The following is a 20015-nucleotide window of genomic DNA, read 5'->3' as shown; positions in this document are numbered from 1 at the left end:
CTCCGAGGGGGAGGGCAGGCCAGGGGCGGGGCCACAGGGCTGGGGGCGGGGCCAAGGGGTGGGTGGGGCCACGGGCCCGGGGCGGGGTCATGGTGATGGGGCGGGGCCTATCAGCACAGGAGGAGGGCGGGACCCAGTGTAGGACAGAAGCCGTGGGTTGGGGACTTTGTTTTTTGTTTTGATTTTGGTTAAACCCAGGGGCATTAGACCCAGGGGCTTGCTCTCTTTTTTTTTGCGGGTCTGGGGATGGAACCCAGGGGCATTCGACCTCCAAGCCACACCCCCTGCCCTATTTTTTTATTCTTTATTTTGAAACTGGGTCTCACTTAGTTCCAAAGGGCCTCACTAAGTAGCTGAGGCTGTCCGCGAACCGCGATCCTTGGGTCTCAGCCTCCCGAATGCTGGGATGACGAGCGTGCGCCACCGCGCCCGGCTGACCCAGGGGCTTTCTATCTCTGACCTACAACTCTATGTTTTTTGGAAACAGGGTCTTGCTACATTACTGGGAATCTTATTCAATTGCTGTCTCCAACTTGGGATCCTCCCTAGTATTGGGAAATACTGTTCTGAGCCCTCCCCCGGGGGCCAGCAGGGCGGGGGCTGTTTCGAGCTCCCGTGCTGTGGGGGGTGGGGGGGCCTGTTCTGAGCCCCTTCCCCAGGCGCGGCGTGGACATTTCTAGGGGGGAGCCGCGCAGTGCGGGGGGCGCCCCTCTGACCCCGGCCCGCCACCGCGCAGCAGGTTGGCCAGGGGATTCTCTCCCACACGCAGGACAGGCCTGTCCGGTCCACCGGGGCATCCGAGTCCCCGTGGCGGGGCTGGAGAGCTGGAGCCGGAAGAACTTTTTAAGGATCCTCAAGAAATACTGTTGAGTCCTGGGGGAGGCACGGTTAATGGTTCCAAAGTGGGAAAATGTGAACTGAATTGAATAAACGTGCGGAGAACGCCGAAGCCGTGCTTCAGCCAATGCGTCGTGCGTTTGACACAGCCCACCTCCAACAGCCATTTTCTATTGCACACGGGATGCCTTTCTCTACTGGGTACCAAGCACACTGAGGCCCCGGCGCCAGCGAGGGCAAGAGGGTCACCCCTGTCCCTGGTGGACCCCGGAGGCCGGAGGGAGGCCGGAGAATAGGACCAAACGCTTCAGTCTAAAACCACTTCTGGAGCTGGGCGTGGGGGGGCACGCTTGTCATCCCCGCGCTTGGGAGGCTGAGACAGGAGGTTCTCACAGGTTCGAAGCCAGCCTCAGCTACTTAGTGAGGCTCTCAGAAACTGAGACCCTGTTTCCAAATAAAATATAAAATAGGTTTGGGAGTATAGCCCGGAGGTAGAAAAGCCCCTGGGTTCCACCCCCAGTATCACAAAAAATAAAATAAAATAAAACCACTTCCGGGCGGTGTGCCTGGAAGCACTCACCTTGCTTCTTTCCTGTAGAAGATAAGGTCAGCCATGGTGGCACACACCTGTGATCCCAGTACTCGGGAGGCTGAGACACGAGGACCTCAAGTTCATGGCCAGCCCCAGCAATTTAGCGATGCCCTCAGCAACTTGGTGAGACCCTGTTTCCATTTTTAAAATAATAAAAATAGGGCTTGGAGTATAGCTCAAAGGCAGAATCCTCAGTACCAAAATAGAAAATAAAAAAAGACAAGCCGGGCGTAGAGGCGCAAGCTTGTAATCCCAGCATTCGGGATTCTCAGAGGCTGAGACCGGAGGACCAAGGTTTGCAGACAGCCTCAGCTACTTAGCAACACCCTTCACAACTCGGTGAGACCCTGTTTCAAAAAATGAAAAGACTAAAGAAATAGGGCCGGGGGTGTAGCTCGGAGGCAGAATGCCCCTGGGTTCCATCCCCAGTACTGCAAAAAAAAAAAAAAAAAAAAAAGTCAGCCCACCGGGTGCCTCCCGCAGGAGCGAGACGCTGATTCCCCGCACCAAAGGCTGCTCCGCTTTGCCTCCAGCGCCCCCTGGCGGCGCCATGGGGAGACGCGTCTTCAGGGGAGGAGCCAACATGCAAAAGAGACGCAGACGCCCCCTAGCGTCCAGCCTCTGGAAAAGGCTCGCTGCCTAGCCCTGCATTATCCACGGAACCCGCGCGCCTGCCTACTCCGGGTGGGAGTCGGGCTGAGGGCGGGGGCTGGGCCCGCGGAGCCCCGACCCCGCGAGCCCCTCCCTTAGCGCTCCTCTGCACGCCCGGCCTCCAGGGATGGAGCTGGAGGCTCAGGGTGACCGGGTGGGGAGGCTGCTGCAGGTGCCAGCCACGGCGCTCCCTTCTGGACCTCAGCGGGCACAGCTGGGGTACAGACAACTCTCCTTACGCTACCTAATCCCAAATCGATAGTTCACCAAATCGATAATTTACCAAATCAGAAATTCAGGTGTGTGTGCATGTAGCGTGTGCGCATGTAGGTGTGTGTGCATGTAACATTGTGCATGCATGTAGTGTGTGTGTGTTTGGGGTCAAGCCCAGGGCATTCAACCTCCCACCCGCAGCCCTTTCTGGTGTGTGTGTGTGTGTGTGTGTGTGTGTGTGTGTGTTACTGGGGATGGAACGGGGGCATTCTACCTCTGACATACACCCCCTAGATGTATTTTTTATTCTTTATTTGGAAACGGGGTCTCACTAAGTTGCTGAGAGCCTCACTAAGTAGCTGAGGCTGGTTTCGAACCTGCGTGATCCTCCTGTCACAACCTCCCAAGAACTGGGATTACAAGCGTGCGCCACCACGCCCGGCTCTTTGTTTTTTATTTGGAAACAGAACCTGCAATCATCCTGTCTCAGCCTCCCAAGTTATTGGGATTACAGGCATATACTATCCTGCCTGGCACCTGAAGCTCTGTGTGTGTGTGTGTGTGTGTGTGTGTGTGTGTGTGTGTGTGTGTGTGTTATGTGGGATTAAACCCAGGGGTGTTCTACCTTCAAGCTACATGCTAGCCCTTTTTAAAATTTTTATTTTGAAACAGAGTCTCACTAGGTTGCTGAGAATCTTGCTAAGTTGCTGAGGCTGGTCTTGAACCTAAGATCCTCCTGTCTCAGCCTCCCAAGTACTGGGATTACAAACATGTGCCACCATGCCGGGCACTCAAAGCTTTATTTTATTTTATTTTATTTTGGTACTGAGGATTGAGCCCAGGGGCAGTCTACCTCCGAGCTCCACCCTAGCTTTATTTTTTATTCTTTATTTTGAAACAGAGTCTCACTAAGTTGTTGAGGCTATTCATGAGATGCATTCCTCCTGTTTCAGCCTCCCAAGGACTAGGATTACAAGCATGCACCACCACGCCTGGCTTATTTTATTCTTGAAACAGGGTCTCACTAGGTTGATGAGAGTCTCACTACTTGCTGAGGCTGTCCTTGAACCTGTGATCCTCCAAGTACTAGGACTACAAGCATGCATCACCATGTCTGGTTTTTTCAGCCAAAACCTTTAAAATGTCCTTCTCTCTGGGCGTGGTGGCGCACACTTGTAATCCCAACATTTTGGAGGCTGAGACCTTAGGATCATGGTTCTCGGACAGCCTCAGCTACTTAGTGAGGTCCTTTGCAACTCAGTGAGACCTTGTTTCAAATAAAGAATTAAAAAAAAAAAATAAGCCGGGCGTGGTGGCACACACTTGTAATCCCAGCATTCGGGAGGCTGAGACCAGAGGATCGCAGTTCGCGGGCAGCCTCAGCTACTTAGTGAGGTCCTCTGCAACTCAGTGAGACCCGGTTTCAAAATAAAGAATAAAAAAATAGGGCAGGGGGTGTAGCTTGGAGATAGAATGCCCTTGGGTTCCATCCCCAGACCCGCAAAATAAATAAATAAATAAATAAATAAATAAATAAATAAATAAATAAAATAAGGCTGAGGGTGTAGCTCAGAGGTAGAATGCCCCGGGGTTTCACCCCCAGTACTGCAAAAATAAATAAATAAATAAATAAATAAATAAATATCCTTCTCGCCGGGTGTGGAGGCACACGCTTGTAATCCCAGCATTTGGGACGCTGAGACCGGAGGACCCGAGTTCCCAGCCAGCCTCAGCTACTTTAGTGAGGCCCTTTGCAACTGAATGAGACCCTACTTCAAAATAAAGAATAAAAAAAAAATAGGGCTGGATATATAGCTCAGAGGTAGAATGCCCCTAGGTTCCATCCCTAGTACTGAAAAAAAAAATCTTTCTGAAATAAGTCATAGGATAGGACACCCAATTACATCTTTACTGATAATTCTGCGTCCAGCCCTCCGTCCTCCCACCTGGGCAGCAGGAGGGGCCACCCCTGTCCCTGTGAGCCGTGTGACATGAACCGGTGCTGTCACACACCCAGAGGTGACGAGCCCCTGCCCCCCACCTGTCAGGATTGCAGCGGATTTGACAGAAGGCTGGGTGGGTGGGAAATGGGGGCGCTCTCGGAGGGGGGCTCATGTGCGGTGTCCACTCTCCAGACTGAACCCAGACACACTCAAACTCAGGAGCCACCCCCACCCCCAGGGCCAGGCCAGGCCATGGTCTGTGTGCCCCCAGCCCCTGACAAAGGATGAGGCCTAAAACAGCCTTGGGTCGTTTGGTGGACTCGTCTCTCTGCTTGGGGAGTTAGGGTACGTTTCTACCTCCTCCAGCATGACGTGAGCCCAAGAGGGCAAGCTCGTCTTGGTCACCGCCGAGGCTTCCACACCGGGCACAGGGTGGACGCCCCATCAATATCTGTCGGGTGCACACCCGCAGGTGACTTGCATCTCTGTCGCCTCAACGCCCGGAGCGGAGCTGGACCTCCGAGCGCTGGACCCCAGCCGCCTGTGGGGCTCTCCTTCACCTGCCAAACGCGGAAATGTCCTCCTAGCTCTGATGATAATCAGAGGCTGAGTGTGTGGGGCTGAGACCTGGTGAAGGGGTGAGCAAGTTCCTATCACCTATGCAAGAGAGAAGGTCCAGAGAGGCCAAGGGGCTCCCCCAAAGACACACAGCCAGAAAGGAGGTCACCTGGGGATACCGAGCTACCCCACCAACTCCTGCAGGGCCATTTTACCTAGAAGGCACTGAGCTGAGGACTCAGGTACACAAATACTGTTTTTCAAATAAATTTGAAATCTGAACAAAAGATATTTCCATAAAACTGGAAATTCAAAATTAGTGGTGTGTGTGTGTGTGTGTGTGTGTGTGTGTGTGTGTGTGTGAGAGAGAGAGAGAGAGAGAGAGAGAGAGAGAGAGAGAGAGAGAGAGGGGCAGGCAGACAGACAGACAGACACGGAGGCAGACAGGCAGGCAGACAGGCAGACAGGCAGACACGGATTCAAACCCAGGGGCCTTCTGCCTCTGACTTACACCCACTGCCCCTTTTATTTATTTATTTTTTTCGGAATGGTCTCACTAAATTGCTGAGTGAGACCTGCCATCCTTGTGCCTCAGCCTCCCAAACACTGGAATTACAGATGTGCCTCACCACACCCGACTTCCTTCAGATACTTTTTAAAAGTGCTTGAGCCAGGCATGTGGCACACGCTTGTAATCTCAGGACTTGGGGGCTGAGATGGGTATCGCAGGTTCAAAGCCAGCCGTGGCAACATAGCAAGTGTCTCAGAAACCTAGTGAGAGCCTGTTTTCAAATAAAGAAGTAAAATTGGGCTTGGGCTTAGCTTGGACGTAGAATGCCTCTAGGTTCAATCCTCAGTACCCCCCCCCCAAAAAAAAGGCATTCGGGAGGCGGAGACAGGAGGATGGCGGTTCAGAGCCAGCCGCAGCTACTTAGTGAGGCCCTCTGCAACTCAATGAGACCCTGTTTCAAAATAAAGAATAAAAAATAGGGCTGGAGGTGTAGCTCGGAGGTAGAATGCCCCTGGGTTCCATCCCCAGACCCGCAAAACAACAACAACAACAACAAAAAACAACAACAACAAAAAAAAAACCAAAGCAGAAACAAAAACTAAACTAAAATAGGGTTGGGACCATAGCTTGGAGGTAGAATGGTTCTGGGTTCAACCTCCAGTATCAAAACAAACAAACAAACAAACAAAAGAGAAAGTGAGAGTGAAGGAAAAAGAAAGGAAGGGAGGAAGAGAGAGTTTTTCTGGAGGCCTGCAGTCCCAGTACTTGAGAGGCTGAGACAGGAGGAGCAGGTCTGAGGACAGCCTCAGCAAGTAATGAGGCCAATCAACCTAGGGAGACCCTGTTTCCAAGTAAGAAATCAAGTCGGGCTAAGAGTGGAGCGCAAAGGTGGAATGTCTCTGAGTCAATCCCCAGGACCACAATAATAAATAAACAAATAAACAAATAAATAATAAAAAGAGAAAAAGGTGCAGCCAGGCATGGTGGCGCATGTTTGTAATCCCAATACTTGGGAGGCTGATACAGGAGGATCGCAGGTCCCAAGCCAGCCTCAGCAACTTAGCGTGGCTGCCAGCAACTTGGCAAGACCCTATTTCCTAATAAAAGAAACAAAATAGGGCTGGGGGGTGTAGCTCAGAGGTAGAATGCCTCTGGGTTCAATCTCCAGCACCATGCAAAAAAAGAAAAGAAAAAGAAAGAGGTGTTTAGGTGATAGGGTGGGAGCAGGGAGGAGGGGAGCGGAAAAGGGTGGGACTGAACCTTTAGGAACAAACCCTTTGCCAGATCTCTAGATCCGGGCTGGCCCTAGCACCTGTAGGAGCGACCGCCCCGCCCACAACCACGCCCACCAGGACCCCCCACATCGACTAACAGGCCCCGCCCATAGCAGTCCCGCCCCACCAGGTCCCGCCCCGATCAGCCCCCACCAGACCCCACGTCAACCCCGCCCACTTAGGCTCCGCCCGCATCAGCCCTACCCTGCCAGGCCCCGCCCACACCAACCCTGCCCCGCTAGGCTCCGCCCACATCAGCTCTGCCCCGCTAGGCTCCGCCCACATCAACCCTGCCCACCAGGCTCCGTCCATGTGAGCCCTGCCCACCAGGCTCCGCTCACATCAACCCCACCCTCTCAGGCTCCGCCCCCATCAGCCCTGCCCAAGGCTCCTCCTCATCAACCCCTCCCACCAGGTCCCGTCTATATCAGCCCAACAGGCTCCGCCCCATCTACCCCGCCCCATCAACTGCGCCCACCAGGCCCCGCCCACCAACCGGGCCCACCAGGCTCCGCCCCCACCAACACGCCGGCCAGGCCCCGCCCTAATCAGCCCTACCCACAGGCTCCGCCCCATCAACCCCTCCCACCAGGTCCCGCCCATACCCGCCCCGCCCACCAGGCTCCGCCCACATCAGCCCCGCCCACACCAGCCCCGCCCGCAGACCACGCCCACGCCGGCCCCGCCCACGGCCCCGCCCGCTGCCGCCGCCCAGACCCCGAGGGGGCGCCTGTGCGGGAGTCCCGCGAAGACAGTACTCTCGCCTAAGTTTTCGCGGAGCTTCGGGCCCCGCCCCGGTCCTCCCGGGCGCGCTTCGGGGTCCGCGGCCCAGCGGCTCCTCGACCCCCGGGCTCCCGAGCGTCCCGGCGCGGCCCCGCCATGGCGCGGTCGTACGGCGGCCGGGTGCTGGCCGCCATGACCCTGCTGGGCATCCCGGCGGCCGTGCTGGCGGCGCTGGCGGCGCAGCTGCTGTTCCAGCTGCAGGCGGGGCGCGCCGAGCTGCGGGGCCCGCGGGCCGGGCCGGGCGCGGGGCCGGGCGCGGGGCTGGGCGCCGGCCCCGGGCTGCCCGAGGCCGCGGCGGGGGCGCTGCTGCCGCTGGCCGGAGCGCTGGCCGCGCTGGCGCTGGTGCTCGGCCTCGCCTGCCTGCTCCTGGCCGCGCTCTGCGGCCACCTGGGCGCCGAGCTGGCGCGGGGGCCCGGCCCCGGCAGGTAGGAGGGGCGCCCGGGGGCCTGGGGGGCAGCGCTCCCCCTCCCCCCTCCCCTCCCTCCTCCCCTCTCCCCCTCCCGCCGCCGGCCATGCCGAGTCCCATTCTGCGGAGGAGGATGTTTCAGATGGGGCCCAGCACCTGTAGTCCCAGGCCGTGTGCGGTCCTTCCCCACGCCGAGTCCTGCCGCCGCCGGCCTCGGCCGGCTCCTCGGCTCCTCGCGGGGCTCAGGGAGGCGGGCGCCTCCTCGGGGTGCAGGCAGGGCGTGGGTTGAACTGCTTCTGGGAGGGGGCCAGCGGGTGACCCAGCCCGGGGAGCTGGGGGAGAGAAGCCCCGTGCTGGTGCAGGATCTGGTAGGGTTTTTTTGTTGTTGTTGTTGTCGTCTTGTTTTTGTTTTTGTAGTACAGGGGATCAAAGCTCCTCTCTACACCCCCAGCCCTAGTTTTTATTCTTTATTTTGAAACAGGGTCTCACTAAGTAGCTGAGGCTGACTACGAACCCGTGATCCTCCCGTCTCAGCCTCCCAAGTACTGGGATTACAAGTGTGCGCCACCCTGCCCGGCAATCTGATGGCTTTGAGAGATAGGAACTCGACCCTCTGCAGGAGGTCCTCCAGCCAAAGGGCACCGGAATGCGGGCGCCATCGGTCCCAAGCTGTCTCTGGCACCCACGGGGGGAGGGCTGGGGTTGGCTCTCAGCCTCCAGGACATGGAGCTAATGGACCCTGATGTTCCCCCAAGGATCGCCTTGAATGATAAAGAAGGGAAGCCAGCCGGGGCGTGGTGGGCACGCTTGGAACCCCAGCATTCTGGAGGCTGAGACAGGAGGATCGGGTTCTCGGCCAGCCTCAGCTACTTTAGTGAAACCCGTTGCAACTCAGTGAGACACTGTTTCAAAGTAAAGAATAAGAAATAGGGCTGGGGATATAGCTCAGAGGTAGAATGCCCCTGGGGTCCATCCCCAGAACTGCAGTAAATAAATAAATAAATAAGGCTGGAGTGTAGCTGAGAGGTAGAAGACCCCTAGTTCAATCCACAGTACCCCCCCCCAAGGTAAATGATAGGTGGATGAACAGATGGATGGATGGATGGATGGATGTTTGGGCGAGTGGGTGGGTGAATGGGTGGATAGATAGATAGGCAGGCTGAAGTGTGAATGGATGGATAAGCTGATAGATTATTGGGTGAGTGGGCAGGTGGGTGGATGAATAGAGGGACTGATGGATGGTCAGGTGGGTGGGTGGGTGGACGGGTAAATGGGCTGATGTATGTATGTACGTACAGATGGATGGGTAGATGGATGGATGGATGGGCTGATGGGTGGACAGGTGGGTGGATGGGTGGATGGATGTAGAGATGGGTGGACAGGTGAATGGGCTGATGTATGTATCTGCGTACGTACGGATGGACGGATGGATGGATGGGCTGGTGGGTGGGCAGCGGGCAGGGGGGTGGGTTGATGAGAGAATGCATGGCTGGGTGGCCTGTTGGATGGACGAGTTGATGTGAGGTGGATAGATGGTGGCTGGGCCCTCACGGGTCTGTCTCCCTGGAAGCTGGGCCCCGCCACGCCCCCTGCTCCAGCCGGCACCCCCTGAGCCCCGCTCTTGCTGCCCCGCCCCCAGGTCTGACTGGTTCCTCTACGACTGCCGCGTCCTCAGACACGTGGCCCTCGGCCTGTTCTGCTGCGGGGTCTCCGTCTACTTAGCAGGTGCGTGCCGGGGGTGTGGGTGTAGGACCTGGTTTGGCAAGTGTTCATGACCCCTAATTGGGGTCAACCCTGGAACTGGCCACCCTGGGGCCAGCTGTGTGCTCTCTGAATGCTCTCTGCCTCAGTTTACCCATCAGTACCTCGGGGATGATTACTGTCCACGCCCCATCAGGGGGTTCAGAGTTCACAGCCACAAAAGTCCTCAGGTGTTACCTGACCCAGCAGGACAGCTCATCAAGACATTCCAATTCGGTTTTGTCTTGAGTCTTTTCCTTCCTTCCTTCCTTCCTTCCTTCCTTCCTTCCTTCCTTCCTTCCTTCTGGAATTGAAACTGGAGGTATTCCACCTCCATGCTACACCCCCGGCTCTTTTTATCCTTTATTTTGAAACAGGGTCTCACTGAGTTGCAGAGGGCATCACTAAGTAATAGCCGAGGCTGTCCTCGAACGGCGATCCTCCTGTCTCAGCCTCCCCAGTGCTGGGATGACAAGCGCGCGCCACCACGCCCGGCTCCTGTAAGCACGCTCCATACAGCGCCTCCGCCCTCGAGGGCCACACGGGCTGGGAGAAGTCAGTGCTCTCAGCAGCAAGGTGCCCTCATGTAGCCAGGCCTGGTGCCACCGCCGCGACCCAGCACCGGGGAGGCCGAGACAGGAGCACTGCAGGTTCCAGACCAGCCTCAGCGACGTGTGAACCTCTCAGCAGCCTCGTGAGGCCCTGTTTGGAACCCCAAAATACAAAGGCTGGGGTGTAGCTTGGAGGTAGAACGGCGCTGGGTTTAATCCCCAGCACCACACACACACAAAGATACCCTCGATCTAAAATACAAGCCAAATCACAAATGGAAAAAGAAAGCGACATCTTCTCAGCTCATTAAGCACTGAGAACCCATTTATCTCCCACTGAAACTCCTTTTGGGGTTAGCTGACCTCATTTAGAGAGAAGCATCCATTCATTGCAAGCAAGATGCAGAGGACTAATGAGGAAAGAAAGAAAGAAAGGAAGAAAGAAAGAAAGAAAGAAAGAAAGAAAGAAAGAAAGAAAGAAAGAGCTTTTTAAAATTCTTGGACCAGGGCGGACGCAGCGGCTCACACGCCTATCATCCCAGCGACTGGAGAGGCTGAGGCAGGAGGGTCTCTAGTGTGAGGCCAGCCTGGGTCATTTAGTGAGATCCTGTCTCAACATGAGAAATAACAAGGGCCAGACGTGGTGGCGCACGCCTGCAATCCCTGCACTTGGGAGGCCGAGGCAGGAGAGTTACGGGTTTGTGGCCAGCCTCAGCAACTCGGTGAGGCCCTCCACAACCTAGAGGCCCTCTTTCAAAAATAAAAGACGGGGTGGGGATGTGGTGGCGCACGCCTCTAATCCCAGGATTTGGGAGACCGAGTCAGGAGGATCCCAGGTTTGAGGCCAGTCTCAGCAACTTAGGCCGTTTAGCAAGGCTTTCAGCAACTTAGGGAGGCCCTGTTACCAAATAAAAAATAAAAAAGGGCTAAGAATGTGGCTCAGTAGTAGAATACCCCTGGGTTTTATTCCCAGGACCAAAAAACAAAAAACACAAAAAACAAATAGGGCTGAGGATGCAGCTCAGAGGCAGAACACCCTGAGTTCCAGTCCCAGAAACAGGAGGGGAAAAAAAAGCCCTTGGCCTGGTTTTAATACTCCAGACCCAGTGCAGTGTGGCATCTTTGAAAGCAAGCATGCAGCCGGGCGTGGTGGCGCACGCTTGTAATCCCAGCATTGGGAGGCTGAGACCCGAGGATCGCGGTTCGTGGACAGCCTCAGCTACTTAGCGAGGCCCTCCGCAACTCAGTGACACCCTGTTTCAAAATAAAGAATAAAAAATAGGCCCGGCGTGGTGGCGCATGCGTGTAATCCCTGTGCTTGGGAGGCAGAGACAAGAGGATCGCACAGGTTCGAAGCCAGCTGCGCTGGCTCTAGAGACCCTGTTTCCAAGTAAAAATATAAAGAATAAGTCAGAGAGTGTAGCCCAGAGGTAGAAAGGCTTCCAGGAACCCCAGTACCGCCACCAAAAAAAAAAAAAAAAAAAATAGGGCTGTGGGTGTAGCTCGGAGGTAGAATGCCCCTGAATTCCACCCCCAGTACCGCAAAATAAATAAATAAAATAAAATAAAAATAAAAAATAAAAAACCAGCATGCAGAGTCAGAGAAGGCATAAAAACAGCCCAGATAGGGCCAAGAAGTCCACCCGCCACCCTCCTCCCCTCCTCTACAAGGAGGAAGATACCGCTGTCCCAATAGGCCAAGTGAAAGTCCCAGGGCTGACTCTGATAGGCTATCCCTCTGCCAGTCACTAAGACCAGAGAAAGCAGTGCTCTGATTGGCCAACCCCGGTCTCATTCGCATATCACAGATGCCTAAGAGACAGGTCTGAGATCCTGGACTCAGAGACAGGGTGGCAGTGAGTGTCGCCGCCGGGGTGTGTATGGAGGATCCCGCTCTTACCAGAACAGACTGGCCACGCCCGGAGACGTTTGTGGTGGTCATGGCAGGGTGGGAGTGGGCGTGCGCCTGTCCATGGTAGAGGTTTCTCTCCTTGCCCCCCTTTTGGGAGATCTCCCTCGGGGCGTGGAGAATGCGTGTTTGTTGACTGAATAACGGAGTCACATTTCTTTCCCCAGCACTGTCAATCTATGCCCTGCTGCTTTTTGAGATTGAGACGGGCGCAGCAGCTGCCTCCATCCTCGGCTCGGGCGCCCTGGTTCTGGTGGCCGTGCTGACCCACGCTCTGCTCCGGGCGGCCAGGGCCACCCGCCGCGGCCTGCGGGAGCTGTCCCCACCGTCCTTTGAGGATGAAGCCACGCGCTCTGCGGACGGCGCCAAGGCCAGCCCCAGAGCCCAGCCCCAGCAGGGTACCCATCGCCGGACCCCCTATTCATCCTGCCTGGACCTCGGGGAGACCCCGGGGCCGGCGGCCACTGCCACGGCACCTGCAGCCCTGGGGGCCAGCCAGGAGAGCCGGCTGCCTACATCCCGCGCGCACCGGACACTGCCGGCCGGCCTGGGACCCTGGGAGGGGGTCACGTGTGAGATGCGGAGCATGCTGGGCCACAGGCCAGGGGCCGCAGGCAAGGACTCCACGCTGGTGTGAGCCCAGCCATCAGGGACAGAGGTGGCTGCAGGCAGCGAGGGCTCAGAGAGAGTCCAGACTCACAGTGTACACGCCCGTCATCCAGGTGCTCGGGAGGCTGGGCCTGAAGGGTCGCAGGTTGTAGGCCAGCCTCCGCAGATTAGGGAGAGCCTCCGCAAATTAGTGAGACCCTCTTTCAAAACAAGAAATACAAAAAGGGGCTGAGAAAAAGAAAGATTGCTTCATGGTACAAAGTGGCTGCCGGGCTCCAGCAAGGAGGGAGGGGCCAAGGCAGGCCTGGCCCAGGTCTCCTGGAAGTGAAGTCTTGGGAGGCTCTGGCTTCCGCTTTACATCCCACTGGCCAGAAGGGAGCCAGCCCCATGCTCAGACCTCAGAGCAAGAGAGGCTAAGAAATACGGCCGCCCAGAGCCGGTGCAGTGCCACACGCCTGTCATCCCAATACTTGGGAGGCTGAGATAGGAGGATTGCAGGTTCAAGGACAACCTCAGCGAATAGTGGGGGCTCTCATCAACCTAGCGAGACCCTGTTTCAAAAATAAAAATAAAACCAGGCGTGGTGGCGCGCACCTGTAGTTCCAGCATTTGGGAGGCTGAGACAGGAGGATCGCGGTTCGCGGCCAGCCTCCACTACTTAGTGAGGCCCTTTGCGACTCAATGAGACCCTGTTTCAAAATAAAGAATAAAAAGTAGGGCTGGGGGTGCAGCTCGGAGGGAGAATGACCCTGGGCTCCATCCCCAGTACCAGACACACACACACACACACACACACACACACACACACACACACACACACAAAAGTGGCTTCCCAGAATGCACGAGGCTCTGTTAGAGAAGAGGGGAGGACGGGGCCTAGGCCAGGGATTCTCTAAGTGTCTCCTCCATTTTACAGATGAGGAGACCGAGGCTCCCAGAGGGACAGTGACTCACCAGGGGTCCCAGTTCTGAGCGCCAGAGCGAGCCAGGAGCGCGCTGGGCCCCGCACCCCCGCTGCCCACGCGGCGCGGGCCCAGAATCCGCGCCATGTCCGCCGCCGCGGGCCGAGAACCCTGGAACCTGGTGCTGGCCGAGCTCAGCCAGACTGCGAGCCGAGCGTCCTGGTGGGCTGCGGCCCAGAGCGCGTCCTCTCCGTTCCTCAGTTTCCCCGTCTGTAGAATGGGCTGGAAAGGATCCCTCTTCCCGGGGCTCTACACGAGCCGCCCGGCGGGCCGCACACAGTAGGTCCTCAGCGCGTGTCAGCCATTCCCGAGCAGCTGGGCGCCTGGCCTGCGTGAGGACAGCCGCGCGGCATCTCCAGCGCTTCCTGCCCCCTCCCCTCCTGCACAACCCAGAATAAACTCCCATGCTGGCTATGTTATTCGATCGACTTCCAAACCTGTCCTGTGGCCCAGCAGGGCCCTGGGGGGCCCGGGGGGGGGGCCCAGGGGACGGGCAGGAAGAGAGGGCCCAGCCTGGGGCCCCAAGTCCCGGCAATCTTCGTGGGCCTGCGTTTCCCAAGGGGTGTGTGCATGGCTGGGCCCCCACCTCCGCGCCAAGAAGACGGACGTCCCCAGGAGCCTCTCGGCCCGTCCCTTCCCAGCCATCATCGCAGGGGCTCCAGGCCCGGGAGGCACCGAGGAGGGTCTGACCCACCGCCCAGGGGGCCAAGGGGTGACAGCCGCCAGCAGGGCTGGGAGCCGGGCGTGGTGGCGCGCGCTTGTAATCCCAGAACTTGGGAGGCTGAAACCAGAGAATCACGGTTCGCGGACAGCCTCAGCTACTTACTGAGGCCCTTTGCAACTCACTGAGACCCGGTTTCAAAATAAGGAATAAAAAATAGGGCTGAGGGTGTAGCTGGGAGATAGAATGTCCCTGGGTTCCATCCCCAGTACCACCAAAAAAAAAAAAATAATAATAATAATAAATAAAAAACTAGGGCTGGGGATGGAGCTCAGAGGTAGAATGTTCCTGAGTTCAAGCCCCAGAAGCACACACACACACACACACACACACACACACACACACACACACACACACGTAGTCAGCCATACAGCAGAATATTACTCAGCCAATAAAAAGGAATGAAAGCCGGGTGGACTGGAGTATACCTGTAACCCCAGGACTTGAGAGGCTGAGACAGAAAGATCACCGGTTCAAGGCCAAGCTCAGCAACTTAGTGAGACCCTGTCTCAAAATTAAAAAATAAATAAAAAGGGGCTGGGAGCGCAGCTCAGAGGCAAAACCCCCCTGGGTTAAAGCCCCAATATCACAAGTAAACAGCGGTTCCACGGCCGTGAACTGCAGGCTCGGGGCGGGCCGGGCGTGAGTCAGCGCCTGGGCACCTGGCCAGCCTCGCCCGGGCTGGTCCCGCTCATCCTCCTGAGACCTGGAACTCCAGCCCCGGAAGCTGCGAGGCTTCACGCCCGGGGCTTGGCTGCCCCCCCCGCTCCAGACCTCTGGGCCCGTAGGCACCACCCTGGCAGGGCACCCGAGCCAGGCGGGGGAGGCTGATCCTGGGGTCAGAGCCAAGCACTCAGGTCTCCAGGCACCTGATCAGGGTTTGGCTGCCCAGCGAAGAACATTCCAGAGACCGGAGCAAGCTGCCCCGGGGGGGGGGGGGGGGATCACGTGGCCCACACTCTGGTTTCTTTCTTTATATCATAGGGGTAGCTGGGTGTGGTGGCCACACCTGTCATCCTAGCACTTGAGAGGCTAAGACAGGAGGGTCACAGGTTTGAGGCCAGCCTCCACAGCTTAGCCAGACCCTAAGCAATTTAGCAAAACCCTGTTTCATTAAAAAAAAACAAAACAAAAAAAAAAAAAAACAAAAAAAAAAAACGGGCGTGGTGCTGCACATCTGTGACCCCGGTACTTGGGATGCGGAGACAGGAAGGTCCGGGTTTGCCAACAAACCTCAGCTCCTTGGTGAATCCTGTGACTTAGTGAGAACCCGTTTCAGAAATAAAAGAATAAGCCGGGCGTGGTGGCGCACGCGTGTAATCCCAGCATTTGGGATCCTGAGACCGTAGGATCGGGGTTCGCGGACAGACTCGGCTACTTAGTGGGGCCCTCCGCAATTTAGTGAGACCCTGTTTCAAAATAAAGAATAAACATAGGACGGTGGGTATAGCTCGGAGGTCGAATGCCCCTGGGTTCCATCCCCAGACCCGCAAAAAAAGAAAGAAAGAAAGAGCCGGGCGTGGTGGCGCACGCTTGTCATCCCCGCGCTTGGGAGGCGGAGACAGGAGGATGGCGCAGGTTCGAAGCCAGCCTCAGCTACTTAGTGAGGCTCTCAGCAACTTAGTGAGACCCTGTTTCCAAATAAAGTATAAAATAGGGCTGGGAGTATAGCCCGGAGGTAGAAGGCCTCTGGGTTCCATCCCCAGTACCACCAAAATAATAATAATGATAATAATAATTAATAATAATAATAATAATAATAATAAAACAAATTAAGGTTAAAATTTAAAATTAAGAGGGCTGAGGGTGTGGCTCTGGGGCTTGGGGGTTGTGCATTCTGGGTTCAATCCCCAATACCAGTTTAAAAAAAGCCTCACTGGGTGGGGTGCGGCCCCTGGGCGCCTTCTCCCCGAGCCACCTGTGCAGAGGGCATGGCGGAGGTCCCCCGTGCGGATGGGGAGGCCGGCGGGGGCCAGCCCGCGGTGCGGGTGTCCTGCGGCCGCCGGAGCCTCAGCAGGGCGGGCGAGGAGCCATTGGTGGCCGGAGTCTAGCCGAGGCCGGCACAGATGGGCGCCCTGAAAGGCGATCTGGGCTGGCTTCAGGGGAGCCGGGAGGATGGCGGGGAAACAATGGGCCCTCGCTTCTCGGAGGGATCGGATTCTGCAGCCGGCGCCGGAGCGGTGGGGGGGGGGGGGGAGCAGGTGCCGCTGCCCGGGAGGGAGCGGCCTGGGCGCCCCGACCTCGCTGGCAGGACCCCGCCCTGCGCCAGGCGGCTCGGCGTCGCCCCCTTGCGGCCGCAGGCGGGGCCATGGTGGAGACCCCCGGGCCCTCCGGCCGGGGCGTCCTCCTAAACGGGCATGGCCGGTCTCCTGCCCTCCTTGATGTCTGCCCCGCCACCTCCAGCAAGAACCTGGTTCCGTGGGTTTAGGAAGAACCCTGCCCTGGCGTCTGCCTTTGTTGATTAGCGTCCACTGTATCCACTGTCCCCTCAGTTGGCTCCGTGGCTACAAACCCCTACCTTCCCTGCTGTCGTGTGTGCGTGTGTGTGTGTGTGTGTGTGTGTGTGTGTGTGTGTTTCTGGGGATTGAACCAGGGGCATTCCACCTCCCAGCTACACCCCCCGCCCCAGCCTCCCAAATGCTAGGATTACAAGCACGTGCCACCATACCCCGCTCTATTCTTTATTGTGGGTCTGGGGGTGGAAGCCAGGGGCATTCTGCCTCCGAGCTACACCCCCTGCCCTATTGTTTTTATTCTTTATTTTGAAACCGGGTCTCACTAAGTTGCAGAGGGCCTCACTAAGTAGCTGAGGCTGTCCGCGAACCCCGATCCTCCTGTCTCAGCCTCCCAGGTACCGGGATTACGAGTGTGCGCCACCGCGCCCGGCTTCTGTTGTAAGTCTTGAATAAAGTCTTGTTATTTTATTTCAGAATTAACTTTCTTTCTTTCTTTATTTTTGTGGTACTGTGGGTGGAACCCAGAGGCATTCTACCTCTGAGCTACACCCCCAGCCCTATTTTTAATTCTTTATTTTGAAACAGGGTGTCACTGACTTGCAAAGGGCCTCATTAAGTAGCTGAGGTTGTCCTCACACTGCGATCCTCCTGTCTCAGCCTCCTGAATGCTGGTATAAGTGTGGTCCACCATGCCTGGCTGTGTGTGTGTGTGTGTGTGTGTGTGTGTGTGTGTGTGTGTGTGTGTGTGTTAGTGGGGATGGAACCCAGGGGCATTCTACCTCTGGTCTACACCCCAGCCCTATTTTTTTATTCTTTATTTGAAACAGGGGCTCACTGAGTTGCAAAGGGCCTCACTAAGTAGCTGAGGCTGTCTGCAAACTGTGATCCTCCGGTCTCAGACTCCCAAATGCTGGGATTGCAAGCATGCGCCACCGCGCCCGGCTCAGAATTACAATTTCTATTTAGTCTGAGGGGTGTTCCTCAGACTCCCGGGACTGGGCCATGTCTGTAGCTCTTAAAATTCTGGCTTTGACGTGGTGGCGCACACTTGTAATCCCAGTACCTGGGAGGCTGAGACAGGAGGATCACAGGTTTGTGGCCAGCCTCAGCTACTTAGCGAGGTCCTCAGTAACTTCTAGTGAGACCCTGTTTCAAAATAAAGAATAAAAGATAGGGCTGGGGTGTAGCTTGGAGGTAGAATGACCTGGGTTCCATCCCCAGTATCACACACACACACACACACAAAAAAAAAAAAAAAAAAAAAAAGGGAGAGAAAGAGTCAGAAAAAAGTCTAGGGTATTAATTTCCTTTCTCTCAGTCTAAAAGTGATTGTAATAGCTGGGCATGGTGGCACACGTATGCTTGTAATCCCAGTACTTGAGAGGCCGAGACAGGAGGATCACAGGTTTGTGGCCAGCCTCAGCTACTTAGCGAGGTCCTCAGTAACTTCTAGTGAGACCCTGTTTCAAAATAAAGAATAAAAGATAGGGCTGGGGTGTAGCTTGGAGGTAGAATGACCTGGGTTCCATCCCCAGTATCACACACACACACACACACAAAAAAAAAAAAAAAAAAAAAAAGGGGAGAGAAAGAGTCAGAAAAAGGTCTAGGGTATTAGTTTCCTTTCTCTCAGTCTAAAAGTGATTGTAATAGCTGGGCATGGTGACGCACGCATGCTTGTAATCCCAGTACTTGAGAGGCCGAGACAGGAGGATCACAGGTTTCTGGTCAGCCTCAGCTACTTAGTGAGGCCCTCCGCAACTTAGTGAGACTCTATTAAAAAAAAAAAAAAAAAATATATATATATATATATATATATATATATATATATATATATATATATATATATATAATTGGGCAGAACATCCCTGGGCTCAGCCCTCAGCACTGTAAAAGAAAATCAAACAACTATCCCACTCCCCCCAGCTGGAGTCTCTCCCTCAGACCAGAACAGTGCAACTGGACACAAATCCCTGTGTGGGCGGAGCTTCCTGCCCTGGCCAATGAGCTGGCACTTGCCATGGTCTTGGGAGAAAGCGACAGGTCCGCCAGGAGTTCTGTACCACCACGCCCGCGCAGGCCCTGGGCACCGAGGACACAGGAAGATGGGGCGGATGAGCGCGTGCAGGAGGAGCGTGCGCCCGGGACGCCGAAGGCCACCGTGCCGTCCCCATCTGCCTTGTGTATGTGCGGGACCGGGCATTGAACCCAAAGGTATTCTTCCTCTCAGCCACACCCCTGCCCTACTTTATTTTGAAACAGGGTCTCCCTAGGTTGGTGTTAAGAGTGTCACTGCTTGCTGAGGCTGTCCTTGAACCCGCGATCCTCCTGCCTTGGCCTCCGGTGTAGCTAGGACAAGAAGCACGCACCACTGCCAGGCCTCAGATTTTTTTTTTTCCTTCAGTACTGGGGATCTGGGGACGAAACCCAGGGGCATTCTACATCTGAGCTACAACCCCAGACCTATTTTTTTTTTTTTTTTTGTTGCGGGTTTTGGGGTGGAACCCAGGGACATTCGACCTCTGAGCTACACCCCTTGCCCTATTATTCTATTTATTTATTTATTTATTTATTTATTTATTTATGTATGTATGTATGTATGTATGTAGTACTGGGGATGGAACCCTTCTACCTCTGGGCTACACTCCCAGACCTATTTTATATTTTATTTGGAAACAGGGTCTCTTAAGACAGCGAGGCTGGCTTAAAATCTGCGCGATCCTCCTGTCTCCTCCTCCCAAGCGCGGGGATTACAAGCGTGCGCCACCACGCCCAGCATTTATTTCTTTATTTTAAAACAGGGTCTCACTGAGCTGCAGAGGGCCTCACTAAGTGGCTGAGGCTGACCGTGAACCGATCCTCCGGTCTCAGCCTCCCGAATGCTGGGATTACGAGCGTGCCCACCACGCCCGGCTTTTCAGGGACGGATGTTTTTGATCTGTGGTTCATTCAATACTTGGATGCAAATCCCGAGAAAACCAAGGGTCAGCTGCATCTGCAGCCCCAGATCTCTGCTGGGGTCTCTGTGCCGGCTGTGGACTCACAGGGGGAGACGGCTGAGCAATGGCGGAGGCTGAGCGACGGACGGTCTGTTTCTTGTTTTTCTCGGTGCATCTGAACCCTGGCAGTGGTCCACACGGTGCCCTGGTTTTGCAGCTAGGGACTTTTTCTTGGAGAGTTCACTGAGGAACGTGGCCTGGAGGCCCAGTGCTGACATGCTATTTTCCTAAGCACAAGACGCTGGTTACAGAGAAAACAGCTGGGTGGTAAGCTCCTCCAGGCGTGCGCCATAGGGCTGC

General features: G+C 55.9%; 1 protein-coding gene across 1 annotated transcript; it reads left to right on the top strand.

The window, feature by feature from the left end:
* Positions 1 to 7458: 7458 nt before the first annotated feature.
* TMEM221 (transmembrane protein 221) lies at positions 7459 to 12605 on the top strand (the record flags this gene model as incomplete). The annotated part of the gene is made up of 3 exons (XM_080714922.1): positions 7459 to 7787; positions 9408 to 9493; positions 12136 to 12605. 3 exons carry the CDS (start codon positions 7459 to 7461, stop codon positions 12603 to 12605), a joined length of 885 nt encoding a protein of 294 aa, XP_080571048.1.
* Positions 12606 to 20015: the final 7410 nt, after the last annotated feature.

This window comes from Muscardinus avellanarius (assembly GCF_963383645.1).
Source record: "Muscardinus avellanarius genome assembly, chromosome: 18".
Taxonomy (NCBI): Eukaryota; Metazoa; Chordata; class Mammalia; order Rodentia; family Gliridae; genus Muscardinus; species Muscardinus avellanarius.
This window is presented reverse-complemented; position numbering and strand designations above follow the sequence as displayed.